Here is a 26,868-nt window from a genome sequence, read left to right as displayed (position 1 = left end):
TAGGAGAACGAATCATCCTGCCCCACAGTCACCATGGGAGAACTAATCATCCCGGCCCACAGGAGAACTAATCATCCTGTTTCACAGTTGCCACGGGAGAACTAATCATCCCGGCCCACAGGAGAACTAATCATCCTGTTCCACAGTTGCCACGGGAGAACTAATCATCCCGGCCCACAGGAGAACTAATCATCCTGTTCCACAGTTGCCATGGGAGAACTAATCATCTTGGCCCACAGGAGAACTAATCATCCTGTTCCACAATCGCCACGGGGTATCACAGGGGAAGGTTGAACCTGTCATCTTGTACATAGCGCACCACCAGGGGAGGGTGAGTCGCCCTGTGGTCGTATGTTGCTCCAGTAAGTACCCCAAGCCCCCCAGAGCTCCCAGAGCTCAATGCATGCAACATGCAGGACCCTTATAAGAAGGTCTCTCAACGACTCCAAGTCGTTCGGGAAAGTCACAGATTTGACCTTTCCCCGGGGCTTTGACAAAATGTCTGCAACCTGTACATCAGTCTCAATGCGATGGAGCCTCCTCGCTCATCGACTTACCATATCCCAGATAAGGCAGTATCTGATGTCTATCTGCTAGAGCAATCATCGAATACGGGATTCCTCAATAATCGAATCCCCCCTCTGGTTGTCACAGAGAATCACAGTGGTATTCATCATGTGTACAAACAGCTCACTTAAGAGCTTCTGCAACCATGCAACTTCACACGAGATCATACTCATAGCTATGTATTCGGTCTCGGCGGTGCTTATAGCAACCGACTTTTGCTTCCTGCTCATCCATGATATCAAAGCAGAATCCAAAGAGAAACAGCACTAAGAAGTGCTCTAGTGATCCTCCACACTCCCTTCCCAATGAGCATTCGAATAATCATGCAGTTTCATATTTCCGGCAATGTATCTCAATCCATGAGAGATTGTGCCCCGCAGATATCTCAGAGGATTCTTGGCACTAATCCAGTGAGGCTCAACCAAATATGAGTTCACCATGCTAACTGCAAAGCATATGTCCGGATGGAAGTTCACAAAGAACATCAACGTGAATGAGTTTATGAAACTCAGAGGCATTTCCCAAATCTGGTCCAACATCACTACCATATAATTTCTGAAATTTAAGATCCTCGAGGTAGTCACAAGCTTGCAGTTTATCATTCCACATTCAAAATCCAACTCCCTCCTACTTCTGCAAATGAGAGGGTCTACACCTGTCAAAAATAGGTCGTCCTCATAAGGTGTCGATATGAGAGGTCTATCATCCACAACCTTCGGGTAAAGGTTTGGATCAGTTTCACTCCTAGTGAATCTTAGCTTCATCAGACAGCTATCAATCCTCTCATACTATGCCCGGGGTGTTTTGCTTCAAGCCATAGGGGGCTTTCTTCCACCTGTATACATGAGATTCCCAATCATGAATCTCAAACTCCTTGGGTTGTTCCAAACCTGTGGACCTGCTGCATGAGGAGAACGGTCCCCTTATAAGATTTTCCTTCGGTACATCTCAGACATGTACCTTCATGCTCTTCTTGAATTTAGGCATCCCTATCACCATCTGACTCACTTCGGGTAGAGCCCCATAGCTAGACCTCCGGTGTTATAGATGCGATATGTCAATTGACATGATCCCTAATGGACCATCCTACAACTTGATACAAATTGCCAACCCTGAACCCATGAGAAAAAGCATCTTTGAAAATTCTATTTTTTAACACGTACCTTTCCATTGATGAATGCCACCCTGAAACCTTTGACTTCCATTTCCGAGATGGACATCAGTTTCTTCTTGCAATTAGGTACATAAAAGAGATTCTTGTAAATGAATAAAGTTACCCTCATTCAATTAAGGGGTAATATTCCCTACACCCTTTCCGTGATAGGTGGCATCGACTCCAAGTATAATCCCACGATTGTTTCCGTCTCTCCCAAATTCAAGAGAGCACCCTTCTATCCAATGAGGTGCCTTGAAGCACTATAATCAATAAGACAGATTCCCAAAGAATCTGAAGGAGAGGGCCAATACAACATAACCTTCATCTTATCAGAAACAACATTTGATTCTTCATACCTAGGGTTCCTTGCTTTCTTTGAAGAGTCGGCCATTTCTTTGATGACCTGCATTACCTGTCATTCCTTTAATCATTGAAGATGTCCCTGGAATGATTGTTATCTTCATCAAGAGATGTGTCTCTGCCTCAGACACTCCTTCACATAATGGCCGAACTTATTACAACCAAGGCATCTGCCTTTCCTTCCACCCTTAGATCCGGACTTCCCATTGAAGTGATCTTTAGGTAGGCCATCAGAAACTTTTGTTGCGCCATTCTGATAATATTCTCTGCTTCAACTTCACCCTTGGTGAATTTGAAGAGGGATGAGGAATCCATTGATCCTTTTTTCCTTTCCCAACTGTCTTCGGTGATTGCTCTTTCACTCTTGCTTGGGCATTGCCTTCACCTTAGCTCTGATACCATGTTAATTTTAGGTATGTTCTATGCTTAGAGCAATTTATTTCAATTTTCACCGTTAACTCAATATTTTTTCCAGATTAGCAATCAATTCAGCATTAAAGTACATTGTAGATAGAACATAAACATAAATCGCAGAAGACAAGAGGACACAAGATGTAGCGCTAGCCAGGGACAAACCCCAATGTGGGGAAACCCTTGATCAATTCTTCTTATATGTTCTTCAATAGTTTAGCAGAGAGAGAGAGAGATAGTACGTTTACAACAGAAGTTAACACTTTGACTTATCTAGATAAGAGCATAGATCATCTCTAAGAAGATGATACATGAGATCAGTTGAAGACATGCTACTTCAACTGATTCTCCAAGGTGACTCTTTCACCTATCATTGTGTTGCATTTCGTCATCATGCTGCACCTCACCACACTGCACCATGCTGCACCCATCATCACTATGTTGCATCTCACCATGCTTCATTAATCATCACTGTACCCATCACTGTACTGCATTATGTGTCATTGTTGCACCATGTTGCCATACTGACCTATATGATGGTTGCATCTTGCTTGCTTGTTGTCCCTAGCTTGCTTGTTGTCCTTAGCATGCTTGCTCTTGCATGCTAGTTGTCCCTTGCATGCTAGCTGTAACATTGCATGCTTGGTGTATTTGCTGCTAAGTACCATACAATTGTCCCAATGTTAGTTAGTTGTCCCTTGCATGTTGCTCTCCCTTGGAGACAGATGCTCTGGCTTTTCCGATAGTTCCCAGCAGCTTTGGCTTCTGCCCTCTGTGTCAGCATTCCCACCTGTTCCGACAGTTCCGGCAATTCCGGTTGTTCCTGGCAGTTCTGACACTTCCGACTATTCCTGGCAATTCCGGTAGTTCCGGCTTTTCCCGGCAGTTCCAGCAGTTCCATCTTTTGCCCTTTGCATCAGCTTTCTCGACTGTTTCAGCAGTTCCCGACAGTTCCGACTTTTCCTGGCGGTTCCGACAGTTCTTGGCAGTTCTGGCAGTTTCGGCAATTCCCAGTAGTTCTGGCAATACCGGCTATTCCCCGGAGTTCCGGCAGTTCCAGCAACTCTCGACAGTTCCGGCTTTTCCTAGCAGTTCCAACTTTTCCCGGCAGTTGAAGCTTTTCCCGGCAGTTCCAGCTTTTGCCCTCTGCGTCAGCTTTCTTCGTTGTTCCGGCAGTTCCCAGCAGTTCTGGCTATTCCCGGCAGTTCCGGCTTTTCTCGGCAATTCTGGCTTTTCTAGGCAATTCTGGCTTTTCCCGACAGTTCCAGCTTTTCTCGGTGGTTCCAGCTTTTCTCGGCAATTCCGGCTTTTCCCGGCAGTTCCGGCTTTTCCCGGTAGTTCTGGCAATTCCTGGTAGTTCCAGTGGTTCCAACAGTTCCAACTTTTCCCGGCAGTTCCGGCTTTTCCCGGCAGTTTCGGCTTCTATCCTCTGAATTAGGGCAGCGTTATCCCTTAGGATCTCTCCTCCTACTAAAACCCAAAGACAAGTAGAAAGGAAGAGATCCCAAGTGTGTTGAAATGACTTGAAGTCCACCTCTATTTATACTAGAATGTTGAGCACAAATGGGGTTTATTTGGTTGTTGGCCGACCTTGACGAATTGTCCCATAACACAAATAAATTCATATCTCCATGAATACTTATCGGAATCAGATGATCTTTAGATCAATCCTACACCTCTCGATGAGAGGGATCCAAGAAAAATATCAGCTTCCATTAATAAGATGACCCACATGGAGTTTGGCCCTAAATGCCAATTTTAACACTTTTTCATTTTTATGATTTTCTTTGGTTAACTTCTCGGGGCTCTAGGTAATGAGAGCATAATGCGTAAAGTATAGCAGTGGATAGCCCCTTATAAGTTGGGCAGTTATCGCCCACCTGGGGTTGGGACAACCATGGGTTCCTGAATGATAAAGGAGGCTCATCATGGACCATGTAGGAACCATGGTGATGACCATGGAATGGGGTAGAGCTCATGTCATGGCTTTTGCCCACGTGCTAAATGCTTTTGTCCCAGCCATCTTTTGCAATTTGTGGTACAATTTCCTATTGAATGTGGCCAATTATGATGTTTCCTTTTCTCTTAGCTGCATCAGCCTCCAAGCATCATTTCAGGCCCGACCCAAGATGTGGGGCAAGGGGCGAGGGTGGTCGACCCTATGCCTACTGTTGAATCCCGAGTCTAGCGGCGATGATTCGTAAAGTGCAGCAATTGAGAAAGGGTCAGAGTCGGCGTGTAGTCGTACGAAAACTTGTTATGCAGCAGTTGTTCAAGCCAAAGGTAGATAGCAGCAGTGGAGTTTCATCGAACAAAATTGCAGTACTTGTTGTAACGACTGGTGGGGGTTGTATTCAGTGGCAATTACGGAAGGGCTGAAGAAGTGGAGTAGGAGTGTAGGGACTTAGAGGCAGTGGGAGAATAACAGAGGCAGATGGATAGCGTTGTGAGTAGACGAAACTGTGTGGTGATGGCGTTGACCAGGTAATTTTTTTTTTCTAATTATTAATATGATTTTTAATTTTTTTTTTTGGTTTTCTTTTAATATATTTTTTAAATATAATTCTCTTTTTTAATAATATTTTAAAAAATATAATAATTTTTCTTTTAATTTTTTTAATTATTTTTTTATAATAGATATTTTTTTACTGGACAAATGTCTTTTTCATTTCCTTTTTTTCTTTTACTTTTTGGTTTTTAATTAACTCTTTAAAAAATGACCAAGGGCCACTGACGAAATCAGCAAACGAAGAAACTCCAAAAACTCCTATAGTGAAACGCTTTCAATTTCACGACAAGAAGGTTGACACAAGGTCGATGGCCAAAGGCCAACTCAAACTGGCTCTATGAAGTGGTTGAGCAGCCAGAGCATCAAACAGCTCTAACACCAATATAAAAAACAAATTTCGTATACACAGTGGAGTAATCTTAAAAATACTTTGAATTCAAAGACATCCATAGTAGGACAAGTAATGTATATTAAATAGTGTATAAAAGAATCAATGAAATGATTACAATGAAGGTGAGGGTTTGCTTATATACCCTAGGTAGATATCTCTTCAACAACGGTCATGTCCTTAGGGGTTAAGCCTCTTCATTAACTAATTACTAATTAATTAACCATTATTTATTATTATTGTTTACATTATATATATATATATATTATTCGTAACAAAGACCATGAAATTCCTTTTCTAATACAAAAGATTCAAATCAAACATATGAAGTGCTCTACATTTAAGGTGAACCTAATTTCCCCAAATAAAATACGGATGAGTTGTTTAATTAAACGATAGCAAAGCCATGATCTAAGACTACAAACAAACCCTACCTTATCATAAAGACCAGCATCTTGACACTGGCGAGCAGCTTCAAGCAAGAAATGATGTTGAGCTTGCCTGTCCGGCAAAAATCTTCTCAGTGCACCTTCTGATCCAGTACCATTGGGACCAAGCAAAAGGCCAATTCCCCCTTCCCGTAACAAAAGCTCGGTCAGAAGTTGCTTCAACATCAAGTTCCTTTGTCGTTGCTGATCAACACTGCTGTGACCAGTCCATGAAGGAGCACCACCTCCCATGGCAGCAGCAGCTTGTGCATAGTATTCCAATGCTAATGACAAATTCCCTTGCCGTACATATAATGAACCATAGTGTCGAATTATGCTTGCAATCTCTGAAACAGCATCCATTACTCCAAGCTTGTGCCCACTACCAACACCCTCTGAGAAGACTCCATGGTCTACCAGTGCAATAGAAATATGTACAGCATCTATGTTATACCCTTCACTGCTAACTTCTTTTGTGAGGTGTTGAACAGCTAACTGCAACTGACCACTCAAAAGAAGCACATAGGGGTAAACCAATGGATCTTTCCCATTCTTAGTGTAGTATGCAGGCTCAAATTTGTTCAAGTAATTTTGAAGATCTTCTAGACTGTATGGTGACAGGCCATCACGGACTACTGATAAAGATGAAGATGCACCACCAATGTCACGAACAACAGCTAGTTTGAACCACAAGAAATCTTCAATAGTACTGAACAGCATTGGAAGGTCTCTAAGCAACCGGTCAATTTGTTGTCGGTTCCCAGAGACAATAGAATACAGTAGCAACTTATGTTTATCATACCCAGCTCTCCCTGCTCGATCCCCCATTCTTAACATGCGTTCACATTCTTCTGCAACAGCAGATGCAGTTCCAGGTGAAACCATGCCGCCACTAGAAATCCACTCAGCAAGCTGCAATAACAGAACCAAATACAAGCTATCAGGTATCCCATCAATGTTCCATGTGTAAGGTAAATGCTAGAAAATGGAAAATGAAACATACCTGTGGGGAAAACATTTGGCTTACTCTGGAAGACTGTGCTACAGACCTGGCTTCGTCATAATAACCAGTTCTCAAGCAAAAGTATATCTGCACAGAAATAACATGAATCTAGTTATGATATTGTCTCATCAAATTAATTGAAGAAGAAAAGAATGAGGCCAGTGTAATGGCTAAAGACAGTACTTATCACAAATAGAGATACAGTTAAAGGGCAGCTCCTTGTGAGCATCATTTACAAAGTGTTGATTTTCAAAAAACGGTAATAAAAAAGCAATAATTCACCAGGGTTATCACTCTGCAATTATAAAGCAGTAGGAAATGTGATGCATAGTAAAATCGTCATGCAGAATAAAAGATCTAGTGACTCAATTTCCCTTCACAATAAGAAGCAACAGCACTAATCAAATCAACCACATGAACTAGAGCTATCAATTTGCAAATCCCAAAACATACAAGAACACAGCTGCTTTTCACCAGAGACACTGACATTTGGAATAAGAGCATACTGGGGATTCTTTTGTCCAAGAGTATACAAAAATAAGAATCACCTATCATGGAGCCAAAACTTCCAAACACTATGAGACAAGAAACTGTCTTGCCAACAGTTTTACTGTTGTTCTCTTTGCAGTAAAATGACAAACTGAATAAGCTGTTTATGCATTAGAAACGTAGCAACAATCGTAGATATCATAGCACATTAAAAAACTTGGGGCACCTACTTAACATTAAAAACTTGTGACACCTAAATCAGAAAACTATATCAAAAACTTGTGTTATCATAGTTTTGACAGCTCCAAGGTAAAATAGCCTGATTTATGCGCCAACCATGCCAGCCTACTAATATGACAGCCTATGAATCAAACATCTAGCTAATTGTGATAAAACTCTACACTATAGGTGGACATGACAGTAATAACCCTGTCCAGCAGTGACTAGAAGGGTATATCCAGACTTAAGAAGGTAGACTTATGAAAAGCCCTCAGAACTAATGATAATAGCCTTAGAAAAAGTACAAGTTTGTGCACTATGTAACAACCATAGATGGCCATATTTGTATTCGGATTTAACAATATATATATATATATATATCAGGGTATTTTTCAAGGATTCAAATATTATACCTATGTATAGTATTTTCGGTGACTATTCTCGTTTGAAAAATCATGCATATAGAATGCAGGTGAATATTCAATTTTAAAAAAAATCGACTATTAAAATTGGTAAAACTTTGGCGAATATTATCACTTTAATCATATCTATGTAAAATATGGCCGATTTTTTTACCATATGGATTAAATTTCTTTTTCAGAAAATGGCCAAAACGTAGCCAGTTGGTGAAATGTCACCCTTAAAAATTCTCTTATATATACTTCATTTAAATCTGTTCGAATTATAACTAGGTTCAGTCTTCATAATTGTCATTGTACTTCTGTCAATATGTATTTTATGTAAAAACAAAAAGAAAAATTTTTATTATTATTTTTATTATCAAGCATGTTCTTCATGCTTTATTTTAGTCAAAAGAAAAAGACAAAGGGCATGTTCTTCGTGACCCTATGAAAAGAAGAAAATTTTTAATTTTTGTAAGTGTCATTTGCTTGTCCAAGTTGCCAAGTCGGCCCTTCAGGTAGACAAGTCAGCCTGCCCAAAGGACATGTCTCTTCATATGACAGAACAACTATATATTGGCACATATCCTCCATCATTTGGCATCAATTTCGATCCTTTCCGTGGTAAGATAATTCAGGTCTGTGGCATATATCTGAGCATGAAAAGGTGTATCTTCAGTGGCACCATCTATCTCTATAATGCAAGTCTCCAAGACACATTCTATCTCTGTAATGCAAAGTTCCTGCAGCATATTCCTCTCTGTGATGCGAAGACTCCTAAGGCAGCAGTGCGAAGTATTCTGAGGCAAATATGTGAATTCACTGAGGCACTAATAGAGGCATAGATCTGAGTTTTTCTGTGTACTGTTTCATTTATGAATACGAGCTACCTGAGATACCGTTACATCAGTATTTATGCGAGCTTCTACCTCTATGCGACATGGCATTTAAGGACATATATGTGGCATTTTTTGCTGAGAAAAATGGTACCAAGGAAGTGTTTCCTAGGCATTTACCATTTTGCCTAGGAAGACACATTAATGTGACTTTATGTGAAAAGCACTGAGTAAACTCTATGTTATTAAAGTGACTTTTATAATTTAAAAGTCACTTTATGAGAGAAAAAGTGACCATGATACTAAAACATTAAAAAGTACTAGGAGGTTCATTAAGTGAGAGGAATAACATGAGAAAGGGGTTAAGTGGGGGACTTGATCTGTACCTTTGATCTAATGACCTGAGATTTAATCTGAACCATTAAGATCACTAGGGTTAGGTTTCTCATCTTATGGAAAGGCAAAAGGAAAAGGAAAAGGCCTTTCGATTATTTTTCTCTCGAGGAAATGAGGAGAGTGTAGGAAGCCACAAGGAAAGAAAAGAGAAGCTCAAATAGAGAAAGGAGGAAAAGATTGCAGCCAAGGAAAGAGTTCTAGCAGCACAAGGAAGGAGCCCGAAATTCTAGGCGAGATTCCTGGCACGAATCATGAAAATTTTGGTTGGTTGTTTCAGGGGGGTTTTCTCAGTGGTTTTCTAGCTGACCTTTTGAGAGGTTTTTCAGGCCAAGTATGCAAGGTTATTAGGTTGAGTTTAAGACTAAATTCTGGGAGGAGTATAGGCTGAATTTAAGCTGAAAAGAGAGATTATTCCCAGGCCCTAACAGCATAGTTTTCAGGCTGTTGTTCCAGGCATTTTTGCAGGGGTTATTAGGCTGAGATAAGGCCTAAAATTTTGCTAATCTTAAGCTTGCTTTCAGGCCGAGTTTCAGCAGAGAAGAGGACGAGTTTCATTGGAGCTCAGGCCAAAAATATTGCTGTGGATAGTCGCTGTGAAAAGGACAACTGTTAGTCCATATTCTAAGCACGTTTAGGCAATTGTTTGTGGAGTAGTCTAGCCGTGACAGTAAGGAACAGCCTGTATCTTCTGGGTGAGTATGCCCAGACTAGAGTAAGCCTGTCAGCATTATTTATGACCTTCTTCAGCACAACTTTCAAGGGAATCAACAGTCGAACAAGAGACAAGAATTCCAGTGTGTAAGGAATAGTTTGAGAAGCCCGAGTTATAAGGCAAACAGTGTCTGACCTGTGGGTTGATTTCCTGCGTACTAAAAGCTGTCAAGAGGCTGAAATCTTCAGTGAAATAGAACTCACTGTGTGTGCAAAAATATCAATCCTAAATTCTGTAAAAGAAAACCTCAGAGATACTCCTAAAGGGAAGAGATAAGTTGTCCTTTCACTGTGTACTAAACTCCTTTAAGAAGCAAATAAAATCCTCCTTGAAGACTGCTTTTCCCCTTGTGGGCTTTTCCAGAGTCAGTTGACCAAAAACAATTGTGTACATGCGTAAAATTTCTGTGTGTGAGCTTGCTTGTTTATCTCTTATCTCAGCTGGAAAGTCAAATGGTAGAGGTAGCTCTATGGTGTTTCAAGTAAATATGCATTTACAAGTTTTCTATCAGCTAACCTAAGTCACCTGACACGGGGATTCGGGACATGTAGGATTCGAGATTCGTGGTGTCGGATTCGGACACGTTGACCCCTTGGAACAGGACACGTAGGATTAGTTATATATTATTTTATTAAAATATATATATATATATATATATATATATATTAAAAATTAGATATTTCTTACACAAATTTTAATTAATGATACAAATTTATTGATTTCAAACGTAGATCTTTATCTATAGCTATTAGCATGCATAGTACATACAAAATTCAAATAAATGTCAGTGGTACTAGTCACATAAATGATAAATCTATTAAAAATTTAAATCATGATTCATAATTCATAACTGAAAGACAACTTACAACTACAAGATAGTAAGATAAACACACTGACAACTGTTTTCTCATTAAGTCATCAAGTCAAAATGTGTTACATAGGTAGTGCTGGTGCAAAGCCAATGGCAAATAGAAATAGAAAATATAAAACAACTACAGGTATACAAGCCTCAAGGCATCAATCAACATCAGAATCAGCATCAATGTCCTCATCATCATGGTCCCCACTACTCTCCTCTGCATCCTCCTCCTCCCCTGTATCCATAGTCGCCTCTGCATCTGCTGGTGTGGAGGATGACCCCTCTAAGTCATCAAATCTAATAGGCTCTAGCACTAGATAATTTAGATCCATGTTGGCCAATGCCAACTCAACACTGGTGTCCAGACCCATATCATCAGGAACAATGTTACTTGGGAACGGGAGCGAAAGCGGGGAGCGGGAACGAAAACGGGAGCGACAGCGACATTTTCAGAAGCTCCTGGTTTGGTGCTCTTGATTAAATACGAGTTCCATACCCTAATACATGACAAAATTCAATGGAAACATTGCAATCCCCCAATCCTAAAATCCTGAAAAACTGATAATTCTGCTGGATTTTGAATGAAATCTAAAATTCTACTTTCTCCATATGAAATCCAATGAGGCCGGAACCACTCTCAAACATCCTGAGTCATTTCATGGGAATGTTAAAAATTTAAGTAAAAGGATGAAAATGAATATTAAGGAGAATGTCACTTTTACTTTAAGAATTTAACATTACCATGAATAGCATATCAATACTAGGGCCTAGACCCACTAACCCAAACAGGACACGATTCCCAAAATCGTGACACGCAGATGAAAATCGGGACACGACCTCGGATTCGACGAGTCAGGAAAGGACACGACATGTCATTGGATTTGGACACGAATCCGGGCAGAATCGCGTCAGACACACTGGATTCGGGATTCGGGATTCGAGGGGCCTTTAGGACATTTCCGGTTATCTAGCAGCTAACTAATTAGGAACTGTGGGTATGAAAATTTGGAAAAGTAGCTTAAAAACTGTGAGAGTTGTCAGCAAACTAATTTTGCTACATTTTCGTAACCAGACTTATTGATCGATTCATAGCAGAATTTGGACGGCTGACTTATTCTATAAAAGGCAGAAATATTTTCTTATGTTGATAATTACTTGTGGTATTCTTGTAGTCTTATTAACTTTCTTTATGTTCTTCTTTTATCTTCTTTTCATCAAGAAAATATCAAATCAAAACATGAAGATAAACGACACCAGATGTAGGCACTCAGCCAGGGCTAAAACCTCTCTCTAGGGGAAAACCCAGTCAAACTCTTCCACTAATCAAATTGAGATAGAACATGACCTTAGACCTAACAGAAGACTCTTTTCGCTCCACCAAATCATCACTCAAACTGTCCTTCCAGACTCCAAGGATCACCTGCAACAATACTGCATCAAAGAGAGAATTTCGACCCAGCTACTCCAAAATTTCAGCCCAGCTTCAGTACTGCAATTTTGGCCCTTCCAGCAACCCAACAACTTTGCAGGTGTGAGACAAAGAAAGAGAAAAATTGATTTCATTTGTTTGACAAATACTTCCTTCTCCTTCGCTATTCTTTCCTCTTTTTTCTTTGAATTTTGCACTCTTCTTCGTCTCAAACAACTGCAGATTGAACTTGTTGTGAATGTGCTCCAAATGAGGTCAAGTTGTTGCCTTTATATAGTGAATCTATGAGGTCGAATTCCCTTGATGATGTTGACTTGTCCTTCATGAGGCTGACTTGGCAGAGAAGACCTATAAGACCTATTTTACATTAAAATAAATTTCTTTCTCGATAGATGAAGCCCAAGAAGGGTCTTTTACATGATGACAAGAATTAGGTCTCTTGACATAAACACTAAAAGCCTACAATGGAGGCTTTGACCTAAAACCCACTAACCCAAACATGAAACTCGTGTTTTAATAAGTCAATTTCTTTTATAATAAAACTCATTTTTCTTTCTTTTGACAAATACATTTCAAATACAATTATGAAAACCCACACTAGTTACATTTTTCAACATATTTCCCCTTCTAAGGGTTGAATTAAATAGTAATATCTTGATGTGAAAAATATTTTAGTGCATGGTTGCTCATAGTTAGACACAGATAAAGTATTTCAAGGTTGAAAAAATCATTAGTCCCCTTTTAAGTCTTTTAATTAATTTTTTGACATAAATAAAAGAAATAATCAGCTAGAAAATTAATTATTTGTGAGTGAAAAAATAATTTGAGAGAAATTATATTCTCTCCAAGTGGAAAATCATGAGAAGTTCGTGGGTCGAAAAAGAATTAAATTTTGGAGGTCCTCCACCAAAGGAAAAATGGATCTTTTAAGAAAAATTGACCACTTGGACCTTGCTGGTTAAGTCAAAGTGAATTTTTTGAAGATTTTAGACCAAAATAATATTTTTTGGATAAATAAAAAAGGAGCTTTAAGAGAAATTCGATCTTTTCCTCAAAATAAAAAAATAAAAATCCAATCGACGTTGGAGATTAAGTTATTTCAATTGAAGATCGATGGATGAGACTATTTTGACAAGGATCAAGCAAACTAGATGTTATTTTCCACTTGGAGGGGTTTTATAATTTATTATCTCATTTTCTATATAAGGAAGCTATGAAGCTCATCATTTCATCTTTGGATGGTGTACTGAGCAAGGCTCTGTTGATGTCACTTAATAAAAAGTCTTTGGGGTTCAATTCAAGATGTCTCTCATTTGTTGATCTATGACATGTGCTGGATATTTACTTGATATGTTTTGATCTATTGTATTGTTGATAATTATTTCGATTGTCGGCAATAAGAACATCTATTGGTACAGGTATCTTTCCTTAGGTGTTGGCTGAGAGTAATGTTGAAAATACTGAAAATAAACACCAGTGCATGCTCAACATATTACAGATCAGCAACTAAAAGAAACAAGAACAAACACACCACATGACACCATTATTTTTGGACCAATGTCTTCGGAAAAACCCAATACGGGAAAACTAGTGCAACTATCTAAGGGTTTTCTTATTAAGCAATATCAGAGTATAATCTGGGTGCCGAAACTGGCCTACCCAACAGAGAATTTCCTTAGCAGCTATACCTCACAGTTTGAGAGAAATCTCCTGGCTGAAACCCCAGAAAATCCTTCTGGCAACTCCTCAGCGCAAAACTGTTCCTGCAACACCAGCATCTGCCCAATCTGGACTGCGTCAGCCCCTCTCTGTCTCACGTTGGCCCTGTGTCAGCCTTTCTTCGCCTGCATTAGCCCCAGAAGGCCATGCATCAGCTCTAGGAGCCTCTGCGTCAACTATGTTGGCCCCTTCTGGTGCTCTGCATAGCACTTGGCTACCTCTGCGTGGCCCTGTGTGAGCCCTTGCTGGCTTAGTGTCACTGTCCTTGGCTGTTGCGCTACTCTCTCGGCACAATCTATGCCATCTCTGTTTCTTTGTACTCAATGCCCCTTAGTTGCTCTCCCGATCATTGATTCTATCTCTCTTAGCAAACCCTGCTCTAGAGAATAGAATGACTGATCATCTGGTGTCCTCTCCAAGTGACCCTCAAGCCTCTTATAAATTTTTTGTTGACATTTCAACGGTCGAGATTAAGTCCCTAATCAACGGCTAATATTAGATCTGGCTTGATCCATGTCTTTTAGACCATTCTAACACAGATTCATATTAATACACATTAATATTTTATTTTCCCTAAGTTTAGATTTAGGGACTCCATTAAAAATATTAATTATTTTAATATCTCATGATCTGTTTAGAATCTGCCTAAACCCTTTCTGGGTATTGGAGATCTCATGTGCCCCAACCTCTCCACCAAATTTCGTGGCTAGAGCACATTCGATGCTACCCCAAATCAACACTCCCTCTTAGCGAGGACTGTGCTCTAGCAATACTCCTCACTAAGTATTACTCTGATCATCTGGCATCGGTACCTGTGTTGATGCTAGGCCTTCCTGCCCAACATCCTCTGCATTGCTGCCTCCTGTACTGCTGCCCATGGTTCTGCCACTGCCACTGCTACATTTGTACGACAACTCCCTCTGCATTTGTGCTGCTGCTGGTCCTTTCTCCCAGCACTGCATCTGCACTACATCTCCTCTCATTAAGCTGCATCGTGATGCCCACTGCTACACTACAACTCAGTTACCAAGAAGTAAGTAACTAATCTCCCAACTGACCTCCCTGTTGGGCTAGAAACACCCACTGATGCTAAAGCTCCCTCTGTCGCTGACAAGTGCTCCCTCTCTGACCTCTGCGTTGTTGCAACAACTCACCTGCATCTCGCACCGTTGCACACCTCTCTGTGTCATCCTGCACTGGTGCAACACTCCTGTGCCTCTCGCACTATTGCAACCTGCTAGCTCTGCGTTGTCTTGGGACTCCTGCACTGTAGCTCTCTCCGTCGCTCCATCTGCATCCGTCTCTACCCATTCAGCCAGTCTTGCTACTCCTCGTCGGGGCTTCCGTAGCAAGATCTAATCCAAGAGGCTGGGTACCTCAAGGATCCTGCCCCTCATCATCTGTAGTTAGCCTGAGTACAGCTCGATGTCTCCCCACTTTCGCTCAAGTGGCGCATGTACACTCATGGCACAGTCATCGTCTGTCAAAACTTCCTTCTCTACTCGTGCTGGCGATGCCTTAGTCTCGGAAGACTCTCCCTTACTCTTTTTCCTTGGGCACTAGGTCGCATAATCACCCATCTCCCCACAGTGGAAACACTTGATCTTGGAGAGCTCTTTCTTCTTCCACTTCTCCTGCTTTCCCTCAGACGCTAGGGCCACATCCTCCTCCTCCTGCTTGACCTTGATCCCTTTGCTGCTGCTACCTGTCTTTCACTGTCGTCAAATCTCTTCCTGGCGAAGAGCTGCCCACATCTCGTCCCAGGGTAGGAGAGTCCCTCTGCCCAAGATGCTCTGGACAAACACTTCCCACTCTTCCAAGACAGCATTCAGGGCTATCCTAACCATAAGCTCCTGATCTAGTGTCGCTCCTATAGCAGTCAACTAATCTCAGATCTCATTCAATCCTCCGAGGAAGGAGTCAATCGATTGACCCTTCTTCATCTAATACGACCTCATCTGGTTCTCGAGCAACATTCTTCTCTGCATAGAAGTATGCTGGTACATGTTCTTGAGAGCCTCCCACATCTCAACTGTCGTTTCCTTCTCAGCTATATGTGGTACCACATGATCCTTGACCCCATCAAGGATAATGCACTTGGCCCTCGCCATTGTCTCCTCGTACTTGTCATTATCATTGGGGTCGACTAGGCTAGCTATAACCTTCAAGGCGAAGTTCTTAACATGATTCCTGTCAAGCACTAATAAGATTCTAGGCTTCCAGACTGCGAAGTTCGATGCTCTGTCTAGTCTATCCTAGTCTCTTACCCCATGTAGTGCCATAACGCTCCTCTACTTCCCTCTTGGAAGTTCTCTGTTCGACTCCTCTAAGTCTTACTTCCCGTCTGGAAGTTCTCTTCTGGACTCCCTCTGAGTCCTGATTTCCCTCCTGGAAATCCTCCTACCGCTTGTCGAGAAGCCCCCTACTCTGATCGTCTTGTACAACTACACTATTGATCTGAGTTCCTCGGCTAGAAACCCTCAGTAAAACTCCTCTGGCCCTGCTTTGTTGGGTATTGTTCTGACTACAATACCTCACCAACTCCACTCTGCAATATTTCTACAGCTTTCTAGACTCCAACAACTGCCTCTCTGTGAACTGCGTCTGGCCCTCTCTGCCTCACGTTGATTTTGCGTCACCATAGATGGGTCTGCGTCAGCCCTCTGGCCCTCTGCGTTAGCAACGCTGGCCTCTCTGAGGCTCTACGCAGCTCCCGGCTTCTTCTGCGTGGCTCTGGCTGGCTCTCCGTCAGAATTCTTGGCTTCTGCGTTGCTAGAAACAACTTCGGTTAGCTCAGGACAGTGGTTTTTCGCTGCTATTGCTCCGCTCGGTTGATGTCTTTTAGTGCTCCTGTGATCTGCAATCATGCTCTGATACCATGTTGAAGTTTCTAATTTTCCTTAGTTAGAAACCCTTCATGCACTTTTTCATATTTATTCCTACCTACCTGTTATTTTTTCTTTAACAAATTATTTACAAAGTAAATAATGAAAATAAACACCAGTGCATGTTCAACATATTACAGATCAGCGACTAAAAGAAACAAAAACAAACACACCACATGACACCATTATTTTTGGACCAATGTCCCCAGAAAAACCCAATGTGGGAAAACCGATGCACCTATCTGAGGATTTTCTTATTAAGCAATATCAGAGTACACTCTAGGTGCCGAAACTGGCCTACCCACCAGAGAATTTCCTTAGCAACTATACCTCACAGTTTGAGAGAAATCGCCTAGTTGAAACCCCGAAAAATCCTTCCGCAGCTCCTCAGCACAAAACTGCTCCTGCAACCCTAGCATCTGCCCAATCTGGACTGTGTCAGCCCCTTTGTCTCACGCTAGCACTGTGTCAGCCTTTCCTGGCTTGCGTCAGCCCCTATTTGTCTCACACTGGCCCTATGTCAACCTTTCCTGGCCTACGCCAGCCCCAGGAGACCTTGCGTTAGCTCTGGGAGCCTCTGTGTCAGCTACGCTGGCTCCTCTGGTGCTCTGCGCAGCACTTAGCTGCCTCTGCGTGGCCCTGCGTGAACCCTTGCTGACTCTACATCACTCTGCTTCATTGTTGCGCTGCTCTCCCAGCACAATCTCTACCTTCTCTATTTCTCTGTACTCAATGCCCCTCAGCCACTCTCCCGATCACTGTTCCTATCTCTCTTAACAAACCCCGGTCTAGAAAATAGAATGACTGATCATCTAGTGTGCTCTCCAAGTGACCCTCAAGCCTCCTCTTATACTTTTCCTGTTGACATCTCAACGACTGAGATTAAGTCCCTAATCAACAGCTAAGATTAGATCTAGCTTGATCCATGTCTTTTGGACCATTCTAACACAGATTCATATTAATACACATTAATATTTTATTTCCCTACGTCTAGATTTAGGGACTCCATTAAAAATATTAATTAGTTTAATATCTCCTTATATGTTTAGAATTTGCCCAAACCCTTTCTGGGTATTGGAAATCTCATGTGCCCCAACCTCTCCACCAAATTTCGTGGCTAGAGCACATCTAATGCTACTCCAAATCAACAAATAAATGTTCTAGATCTAGCGAAATTTGGCAGGTATCTCCAAGCTTATAGATCTATTGTATGAATCAAACACCTGTTGTTTAATAATCTATTATTTGAAGTGCATTGAACTACAAGTTGCTCCAGCCCTTGGCCTCCAAGTTCAAGGACTGTGAAGGGATCACACCCATGTTTGGCTCCAAGTCTTAATCTAACATATATCCTATGCACGAGGGGTTTACAAAAAATTTAAAAAGTATTCTCTCATTATTTTCAAAATTATTACTTTTGCCATAAAGGTTAATATGCTAATTAGAGTAAATTTTATTTTGTAAATATTTGTAAATTAATTTTCCACTAACCCTTGTTTATTTTTGGTGTTTTGTAAATAATTGCTGGGTTTTTGGGGTTTTATTTCAATTTGTGTATATATTATATTCTTGAGTTTTCTCTATTTTATTTGTTTAGGAGATAGCTCAAGGGTTTGAAGCATAAATTAATTTATGTAGTATTCATTCAAGAGAAAAAGGTTGATCTAGGCCCTAGACGGTAAGATCTAGCCTTCCCAAGTCATTTGCTCAACGTCTAACCAAAAGACAGGGCCGCAGTTCTTGGAGGTGAATTCCATCATCGGTTTGAGGTTGTTTTTCTTCTACAGGGGTGTCGTGGGGTTTCTTATCCTCGTGGAGGCTAGCCTTGGGCCTCTCAAGGCCTTTTTCTCTTGGTCGCAACCCTTGTGAGGGCTCATAACCCTAGAGGTAGCCTTTTAGGGCTTAGCTAAAGGCCTTAACACTTTTTTGGGGCAGGTCTCAGACCCTTTTTCCCTAGGCCACAAGCCTATTCAGCCTCCTCACCTTAGTTGCTAACCTTATTAGGTCTATATCCCTTCATTGCAGTCATTTTTGGGCTATTTCTAAGTTTAGCACCTAAATTTGGCACTAATCTCTGTGGTTGCAGGTTCATGGTAAGTTGGTAAGGGTTTCAAGTTGATTCTTAGTTTTGCCATTGATCCACTAAAGTTTTGACCTATCATTAGGTTTTGCAAACTTGTCATTGATGACTCAAGTGCTTGAGGCCTCATTTGTCCACCATTTAGCCCTAGAAGCCCTAGTTTCAGCCATAAGATCACTGATCCATTATTTGTCAAAGCTAATATTTGTGTTGCAGGTGTTTGAAGGAGCTCTAGTGCATTTTGGGAAGTCAACTAGCCATCTAGCAACGCCTTAGCGCCAAGGGTTTTCTCTCTAACTCTGTTATCCTCCTCGTTGTTTTATTTTCCGATATGAAAACATATAATATAAATGCTAAAATCTCTAAATTCACAAATTAAAAGAACCCTAAACTACCTTAAAGTAAAAATAACCATCATACATTTAATTTCGAGTGATAAGAAAGATTTGGGTTATTGCGTTTTTTATGTTCTAAGTGAATTTAGAGGACTTTCGTATGATTTCTAAGGTCTGATATATACATTTACATTTCTGATATAAATCATAACAGCGATAAAAGTGTAAAAAATTCTAGATAGAAATCCAACTGCAGTGACTAATATTATTTCTTCTACTTATTAATTCAGAAATAGGTTATTCACAGTGTTTCTACGACAAATATCGAAACAATTTTCCTCTTGCCCAACTTCGACCAGTGAAAAAATCGATTTTACTCAGGTAACTATCTGCCTACAATGTTTTCCAAATGCCCATCGAAGTCCTTCTTATAATCCTCCAGTTGAGAACCAACGGCCCGAATTAGATTCTAACCAATAGCTCAAATCATTTGGTCTCGATCTTCGTCTTCTTCTAGAAGTTTCACCCACAGTTAGATTAATACCCTTTAATTATTTTAATTTCCTAAGTTTAGCCTTAGGGTCCCATTAAAAATAATTAACTATTTTAATAAAACTGTCTCCAGGTGGAATTTCTCAAAACGATTTCAGGGTATTGTGGAATACATGTGTCCAAGTTTCCATGCAAATTTTGAGACTTAGAGCACATCTAATGCTACCAGAAATCAACACGCCCTATTGAAGCATCACCCTCTTATGCTAAGTCACCAGGTTCGAATTCGAGTTCGAGTTCGAGGACCTTGAAATTCGAATAAAGTTCGACAACTCAAATTTTGTCGATAAAATTCGACATAAAATTCGACATATAGAAATTCGAAAAAAAAATGTATATTAAAGATAGAGGGCAGATTTATACACTTATAAAGACTATCTTATTGTTAGAAATTATATTAATAATGGAATCAAAGCATAATTCGATGAAAAGCTTGAAATGTATAGGAAAAATCAGCAAGTTATGTAGCACATGAAAATTGCTAATGAGTCAACCATATTGACAAAGAAATAATGAAAATTTCTAAAAGATACCAAGCACGAGACCCTAAGATTTCTATATGTTTTGTCCATAAAATGTTAACTTAAATCATGAATCACGTGAGGATCCCATCTGAAAAAAAATATTATATATTTTTAAAAACTTGTAAATTTCTAAATTTTAAATTAAAAAACGTTTATACTATAAAACTTTATAATACACGTCTTCTTGAGATTTGGTAAATCTTAAGTATTTGCCCTTTGGTAAATCTAAATTTAAAATAAATTTATGCTCATTGACAGATGATGGAATAACGATCGAAAATCACTTCAGGGAAATCCCAGAGACAATCCTCATATACCAGTAGGTTTTTAGGTTCCAAGGCCATTTTATATCTCGTTCACAGAACGGCGATGGCGAGGAGGGAAATTTTTTCCATATGTAAGAACACGTTAATCGTCCATTCCATTCGTGAACACTCCTTCCACACTTCCAATGCAACAGCAGACGCGCGCATTAGAGAATTATGTCACACTAACAGCCTTGCAGAGGCAGTGGATACCTTCAAGCATCTTCTTTTACCCAAACCTAAATCCATCCCCACTCTCAGCACTTGCAATCTTTTATTAAGTAGTCTGGTCCGACGGAATGAACATGAATCGGCATTCTGTGTTTACACGCTTATGATTGATGCAAACATTTTTCCAGATCTGATAACTTTGAATATCGTCATCAATTGTCATTGCCAAACAGGTCGATTGGATGATGCGTTCGAAGTGTTTGAAGGAATGGAATCACACGGGCATGTTCCAAATGTTATAACCTTCTATGGCGTCTGCGGGCCTGCGGCGGCAATGAAACCCTAGCCCGAGCCCGTCAAGGTGTCGTGTTACAGTGTAGTCGTGTAGTCTCTGTCTCTGTCGTGCGGCGGCAATGAAAACAACAATGAAACCTAAGCTAAAGCCTAAAACAGCGACACGCATACCCGAAAAAACGAATTTGAACGCATATAAACGAATTTAATCGATTTTAATGTCGAATTTATTCGACAAAAATTCGAATACGCCATTAAATTCGAATACGCCATTAAATACGGCGAACTGAAACGAATAAATTCGAATGACCATTAAATACGCCGAATTTCGAATTTTTTGGATTAAATACGCCGAATCCGGTGACTTAGCTCTTATGTAACATCTCCCTCTGCGCTGTTGATGTCTGACATTACTGCCCACCAACTACTGCGCAAATCTTGCATCTGTACTGTTGTTGACCCTACCATTGCCAACACTGCATCTGTACTACAACTTTCTACCACTGCAACTGAGAAACCATCTGTTTCTGCTACTGAAACGGATTCTCTACCATACCCATCTGCTCCCTGAACTGGATGAACTTAGCTATTCCTAGAGCTTTTGTGAGTACGTCTACTACCTAATTTCCTATGGAGACATACTGCAATTGTACTGCCCCACACTAAACACAGTCTATGTTAAGTCACATTTTATATCACTGTGTTTTGACCGATCATGAAATACTAGATTCTCAAAGAGTTTAATACAACTCTGATTATCATCAAAAATATTGGTCACCTCCATCCTTTTCCTGAACAAACTCACAAGCAATTTTCTAAGCCATATAGCTTCGTACGTCGCTGTGTTGGCCGCAATATATTCTACTTTTGCTGAACTTAGAGCTACTAACTCATGCTTCCTATTGCACCAAGAGATCATTCTTGATCCAAAATTGAAGCAATACCCAGAGGTACTTTTCTGGTCTACTGAACTACCTGCCCAATCTGCATCTGTGAATCCATTCAATCTGACATCATCTTCTCAGGGGTATTTCAACCCATATCTGACTATTCCACGCACATATCTGAGAATGTGCCTAGTTGTTGCTCAATGCACCCTTTTCATTTCCATCATGAACTGACTAAGGGTGTCGACAGCAAAGCAAATGTCTGGCCTAGTATTGACCAAATACATGACCGACCCAATGAGTTGTCTCTACAAGGTGGGGTCCACCTCCTTATCTCCTAATGCATCTATTTTCTTCCATTTGGTGATCATGGGCATAGCCATGGGCTGACAATCCTGCATTTTGAATCTCTTCTGAATCTCTATAGCATATCTTCCTTGTCCAAGGAAGATCTCCCCATCCTTCTACCACACTTCCAACCCTAGAAAATAATGCATCAACCCCATATCCTTCATGTCGAATTATGCTTCAAGATTCTTCTTGCAGTCCTTTATGAGCCTAGTTGACCCTGTTAGAAACAAGTCATCCACATACAATACCAGAATAAGTGGCTCGTTCTCCACCATTAGATAGTAGAAATTGGGATTAGCATCACTCTTGACGAATCCCAAATGTTGCAAGTAACTATCAATTTGACCATTCCATGCTCTGGGTGCCTGCTTGAGCCCATACAGGACTTTCTTTAACCTACATACATGAGTTCTCTTCTCATGAATTTCAAAGCCTTCGGGCTGTTCTATATACACCTCTTCTTCTATCACCCTATTCAAGAATGTTGTCTTGACATCCATCTGGTGAATCTCCCATCCCATTTGAGATGTGAGGGATATAACAAATCTGATAGAGGTATATCTGGCTACTGGGACGAACGTCTCTTCATAGTCTATTCCTCCTTTTTGTGCATACCCCTTTGCTATGAACCTAGCCTTGTACTTCTCTATACTGCCATCTGCAGGATACTTGATCTTGTAGATCCATCTTGATCATACAACTAATCTATCCTTTGGCATAGGTACCACTTCCCAAACATCATTCATCCTAATAGAACTATACTCTTCTACCATGGCATCCACCCATACTTGGTGGTGTACAGCTTCCTGAATGCTAGAGGGTTCTTCAACCTGTGCTACCAAGGCTTGGTACCTGTCAGGCGGTCTACGTTGCATCTTATGGTTCTAAGAGCTACGACAAACTCCTCTGCGTCTCTTAATGTCTGTCGCACTTCTCTACTGGTTCTGCTATTGGTGGTGGGAAGCTCAATCAAATCCCCCTCCTGTTACTATTGTTCCACCTGTTGACAACTACTTGGATTTCCTTCTTCTGAGGAAATACTGGCACTGGTCACTGTGCTAGTTCCAGGTGTTTGTCCTCCTGCTTGTGCTCCTTGTTGCCCCTGTTGTTGCTGGACTAAAGGAATATCTACTGGCATCTCTCGAGATTTCCTAAAAGCTTTATCCTCCATGAACTCCACATCCCATCTTACTACAATATTCCTATTGCTAGGAATGTAGATTTTGTATGCCTTTGAGGTCTCGCTATATCCTACAAGGTACCCCTTTTCTGCAGTCTGATCCAGTTTACTACGCTTCTCGTCTGGAATGTGACAATATGCCACATTTCCGAATATTCTGAGATCACTGACTTTCGGCTTCTTCCCTGTGAAAACACCTCCAGGCGTTTTCTTCCCCAAAGCTCTCTAAGGAATTCTATTCTGGATGTACACCATTGTGTTGCAAGCTTCTGCCCATATGAATCTAGGCAAATCCTGATCATACAACATAGCCTTTGTCGCCCCAACAATAGTTCTATTCTTATGCTTTGCTACTCTATTCTACTCTGGATTATATGGAGTTGTCCATTCTCTATTAATGCCCTCTTTTGCACAGAAATCTGTGAAGTCTTTGTCCGTATATTCTCCACCATTATCTGAATGAGATACCTTTATCTTTTTCCCTGTCATGTTCTCAACGAGAGCCTTAAACTCTCTGAACTTATCAAAGACCTCATCCTTGGTCTATAAGAAATAGATCCATGTTTTTCTAGAGTGATCAGCAATAAAAGTGACGAAGTATTCGCAACTACTAAGAGCTCTTGGGACATTGGACCACAAATATATGAGTGTATCTGAAGCAACAAAACTTATACCCTGTTGAGTTTAATGTAAATATACACAAAGGTATTTGTAATGATAATTTATTATATATATAAAATCTATAAGTGATGTAAAACGTTACAATGAGGACCCGCATAGATACCTAAGCATGTGTCCTTTCGTGACTGGGCATGTCTTTTAGACATGCCTTTTCACTTAACTAATGACTAATTAACATAATCATTACTTGATTATTTAGTATTTATATTTCTTTTATTTTATATAATTTATGTTCGTAACATTGCCTCTTCCTTCAAAAGCTTTGTCCTCAAAGCTTTATTGTCGGCAATTTTCTTCACGTTGGCGTTGGTTGTCTCGCATGTATAATTTTTTCAATGATACTCCTTGGAATTACGGTTTATCCATTTTTTTAATATATATATACATATATATATATATATATATATATATATATATATATATATATATATAGATATATATATATATATATATATATATATAAAATTTATTTATTTAAGTTATATAAATTAATTAATTAAATTATAATGTTGACCACAGCAGCAATAACTTTCAGGTAGTTTATGCTTCTTAAGAGTCCACGGTCATCCTCTGAAGATACGCAGACGGTATTTTCCATGTAAGCCATGGAGTCATAATGCTTCAGACTATCAAATTTCAGCGCGCGAAGATTTAGAAACAGCAGTGTATTGATACAGGTAAAGAAGCCTTTGCATCTCTAGATTTCCTTCCGGATATAATATAATTCGAATGGTAACTAATATATACCAAACCAAGTTTTGAACACCTTAATGTGTATATCGAACACCTTAAAGTATCGACCCGCATTTTTTTTCAAGCACAATATATTGAACAGAATATATATATATATATATATATATATATATATATATATATATATATATCGATCAGGGACGAACTGGTGTATTGAGCCCATTGTATATACGTATCCCACGACGTATCCACTATATATATATGGAGCCCACGACGTATACACTGTTTACGTTCTCGGTGTTTTTGACCATGAATCCTCCGGTGTATCGACCAATACCATATATCTAGACCAAACCATTTATGAAACGACGTATGAACCGATGCCGGATCCACCTCATGTTCGTTGACCCTTGGACCAACTACGATGCTTGGCGGTAGACAGCATTGTCTTTTAACATTTATGCAGATTCTTTGTCCGCAATGGGCACAGTGCCCAAGGTTTGCGGCTCCCTTGTCCTAGCGGAACAGTGGTCCAGTGTGATGCGTAAGCTATACTCTACAGATGTGATGGAGAACGATGCGAATATGGTGGTAGGAAGCAACGTACAGAGGATCCATTGACAACAGAAGTTTAAACAGGGGAAGCCGGTATGCACAGCACATTCTCAATGGTATGCGGGCCAGGACACAGTTCTCTATTCTGTTCTGAATAAATTTTAAACAAAATGTCAGTTGATCTTCCATTGAAATACATCACTATGTACATATTTCCTCGACTTTGAAAATACCAATCTATTTTTCTTTCAACTTGTATGGTGGATATCTCATTATATTCTTTCAAATAAGAAACTTTCAACACTCTCAGCTCTTCATTGTAAATTATGCCCCTGCAATTTGGAATATCTAAATCCCAAGTAATCGTGTCCGCTTCTTCCGCATAAATCTCTCTGTCTTTGTTAGTTCGTCCTGCTTTTATAGATGTTATTTCCACGCTTAAAATCTTTAGGGAAAAATTCATCCCTTTCTGTCATGTAGTTCTCTACAAAACGAGTGTCCACCTCAAGCCAAGCATCCTTAATCTCATCTCCAATAGTTAAAGCAAAGTCAGTTGTATGATCACTTTCACTGTTGTTCCTATTCTCATTCTCAGAGTAATGATCTGTATCTTGAATAACAGAATCTCCAACAGTTGAAATTGCATGGCCATTCTCGTCTCCAATAGTTAAGGTTGAATCAATTGTATCACCACTTTCACTATTGGGACTTCTTCCTTTCCCCTCTTCTGGTTGGATAATAGAGGCGCCCTCAGCAGAGGTTGAATCTGTGTTTCCTACATTTTCTTCTTCCTCTTCCCCATAATCCACTTTTTCTTTTTCAAATATGTCGTCTTCATACTTATCTTCAAAAATATCTTCTTCTTTTGCTTCTTCCATGTCTTCCTCTTCATCATCAATGTCTTCTTCCTCATTGTTATGATATTGTTCATCTTCCTGTTTCTCAAGATAGTCCTCATCCACATCATCTTCATCTGGATCATCATCTTGATCGATATCATTCTCATATTCATCATTATCTATTATATTTTCATTTTCCTTATCATCATTTCGATCAAAATCTTCTTTTCCAGCTTCGCCTTGTTTTCTTTCTTCATTGTCACTATTATCTTCCTTATTATCAATTTCCTTTTGACATGCTTTAACTTCGGCATATGATTTTCTAAACGCTGAAATGCTTCTTGAAATTTACTAAACTGCTCCCTGAATTCAGGACGTGAACATAATGGCATATTGTGCGGGGAACAACGTTCAAAACTCGCATGGTTATATTGTGCGGCATGGCTCTGATACAACCAAAGCAACAAAACTTATAGCTTATTGACTTTAATGTAAAACTAGACAAAGGTATTTGTAATAATAATTTATTATATATATAAAATGTACAAGTGATGTAGAATGTTACAATGAGAACCCGCATATATACCTAAACAGGTGTCCTTTCGCTTAACTAATGACTACTTAACATAATCATTACTTGACTATTTAGTATTT

General features: G+C 40.0%; 1 protein-coding gene across 1 annotated transcript in view; it reads right to left on the bottom strand.

The window, feature by feature from the left end:
- The window catches only part of LOC149209197 (nuclear pore complex protein NUP93A-like), a 271,345-nt gene that overhangs the window by 49,360 nt on the left and 195,117 nt on the right, over positions 1-26,868 (bottom strand). Inside the window, exons 11-12 of the mRNA XM_089396303.1 lie at positions 6,823-6,909; positions 5,826-6,731 (exon numbers count right to left, since the gene is read on the bottom strand). Coding sequence (XP_089252429.1) covers positions 5,826-6,731; positions 6,823-6,909 — 993 coding nt within the window. The remainder of the gene's footprint in view (positions 1-5,825; positions 6,732-6,822; positions 6,910-26,868) is intronic.

This window comes from Pinus tabuliformis, chromosome 1_2 (assembly GCF_031772625.1).
Source record: "Pinus tabuliformis cultivar Carrire ecotype Pingquan chromosome 1_2, CPIR1, whole genome shotgun sequence".
NCBI lineage: Eukaryota > Viridiplantae > Streptophyta > Pinopsida > Pinales > Pinaceae > Pinus > Pinus tabuliformis.
This window is presented reverse-complemented; position numbering and strand designations above follow the sequence as displayed.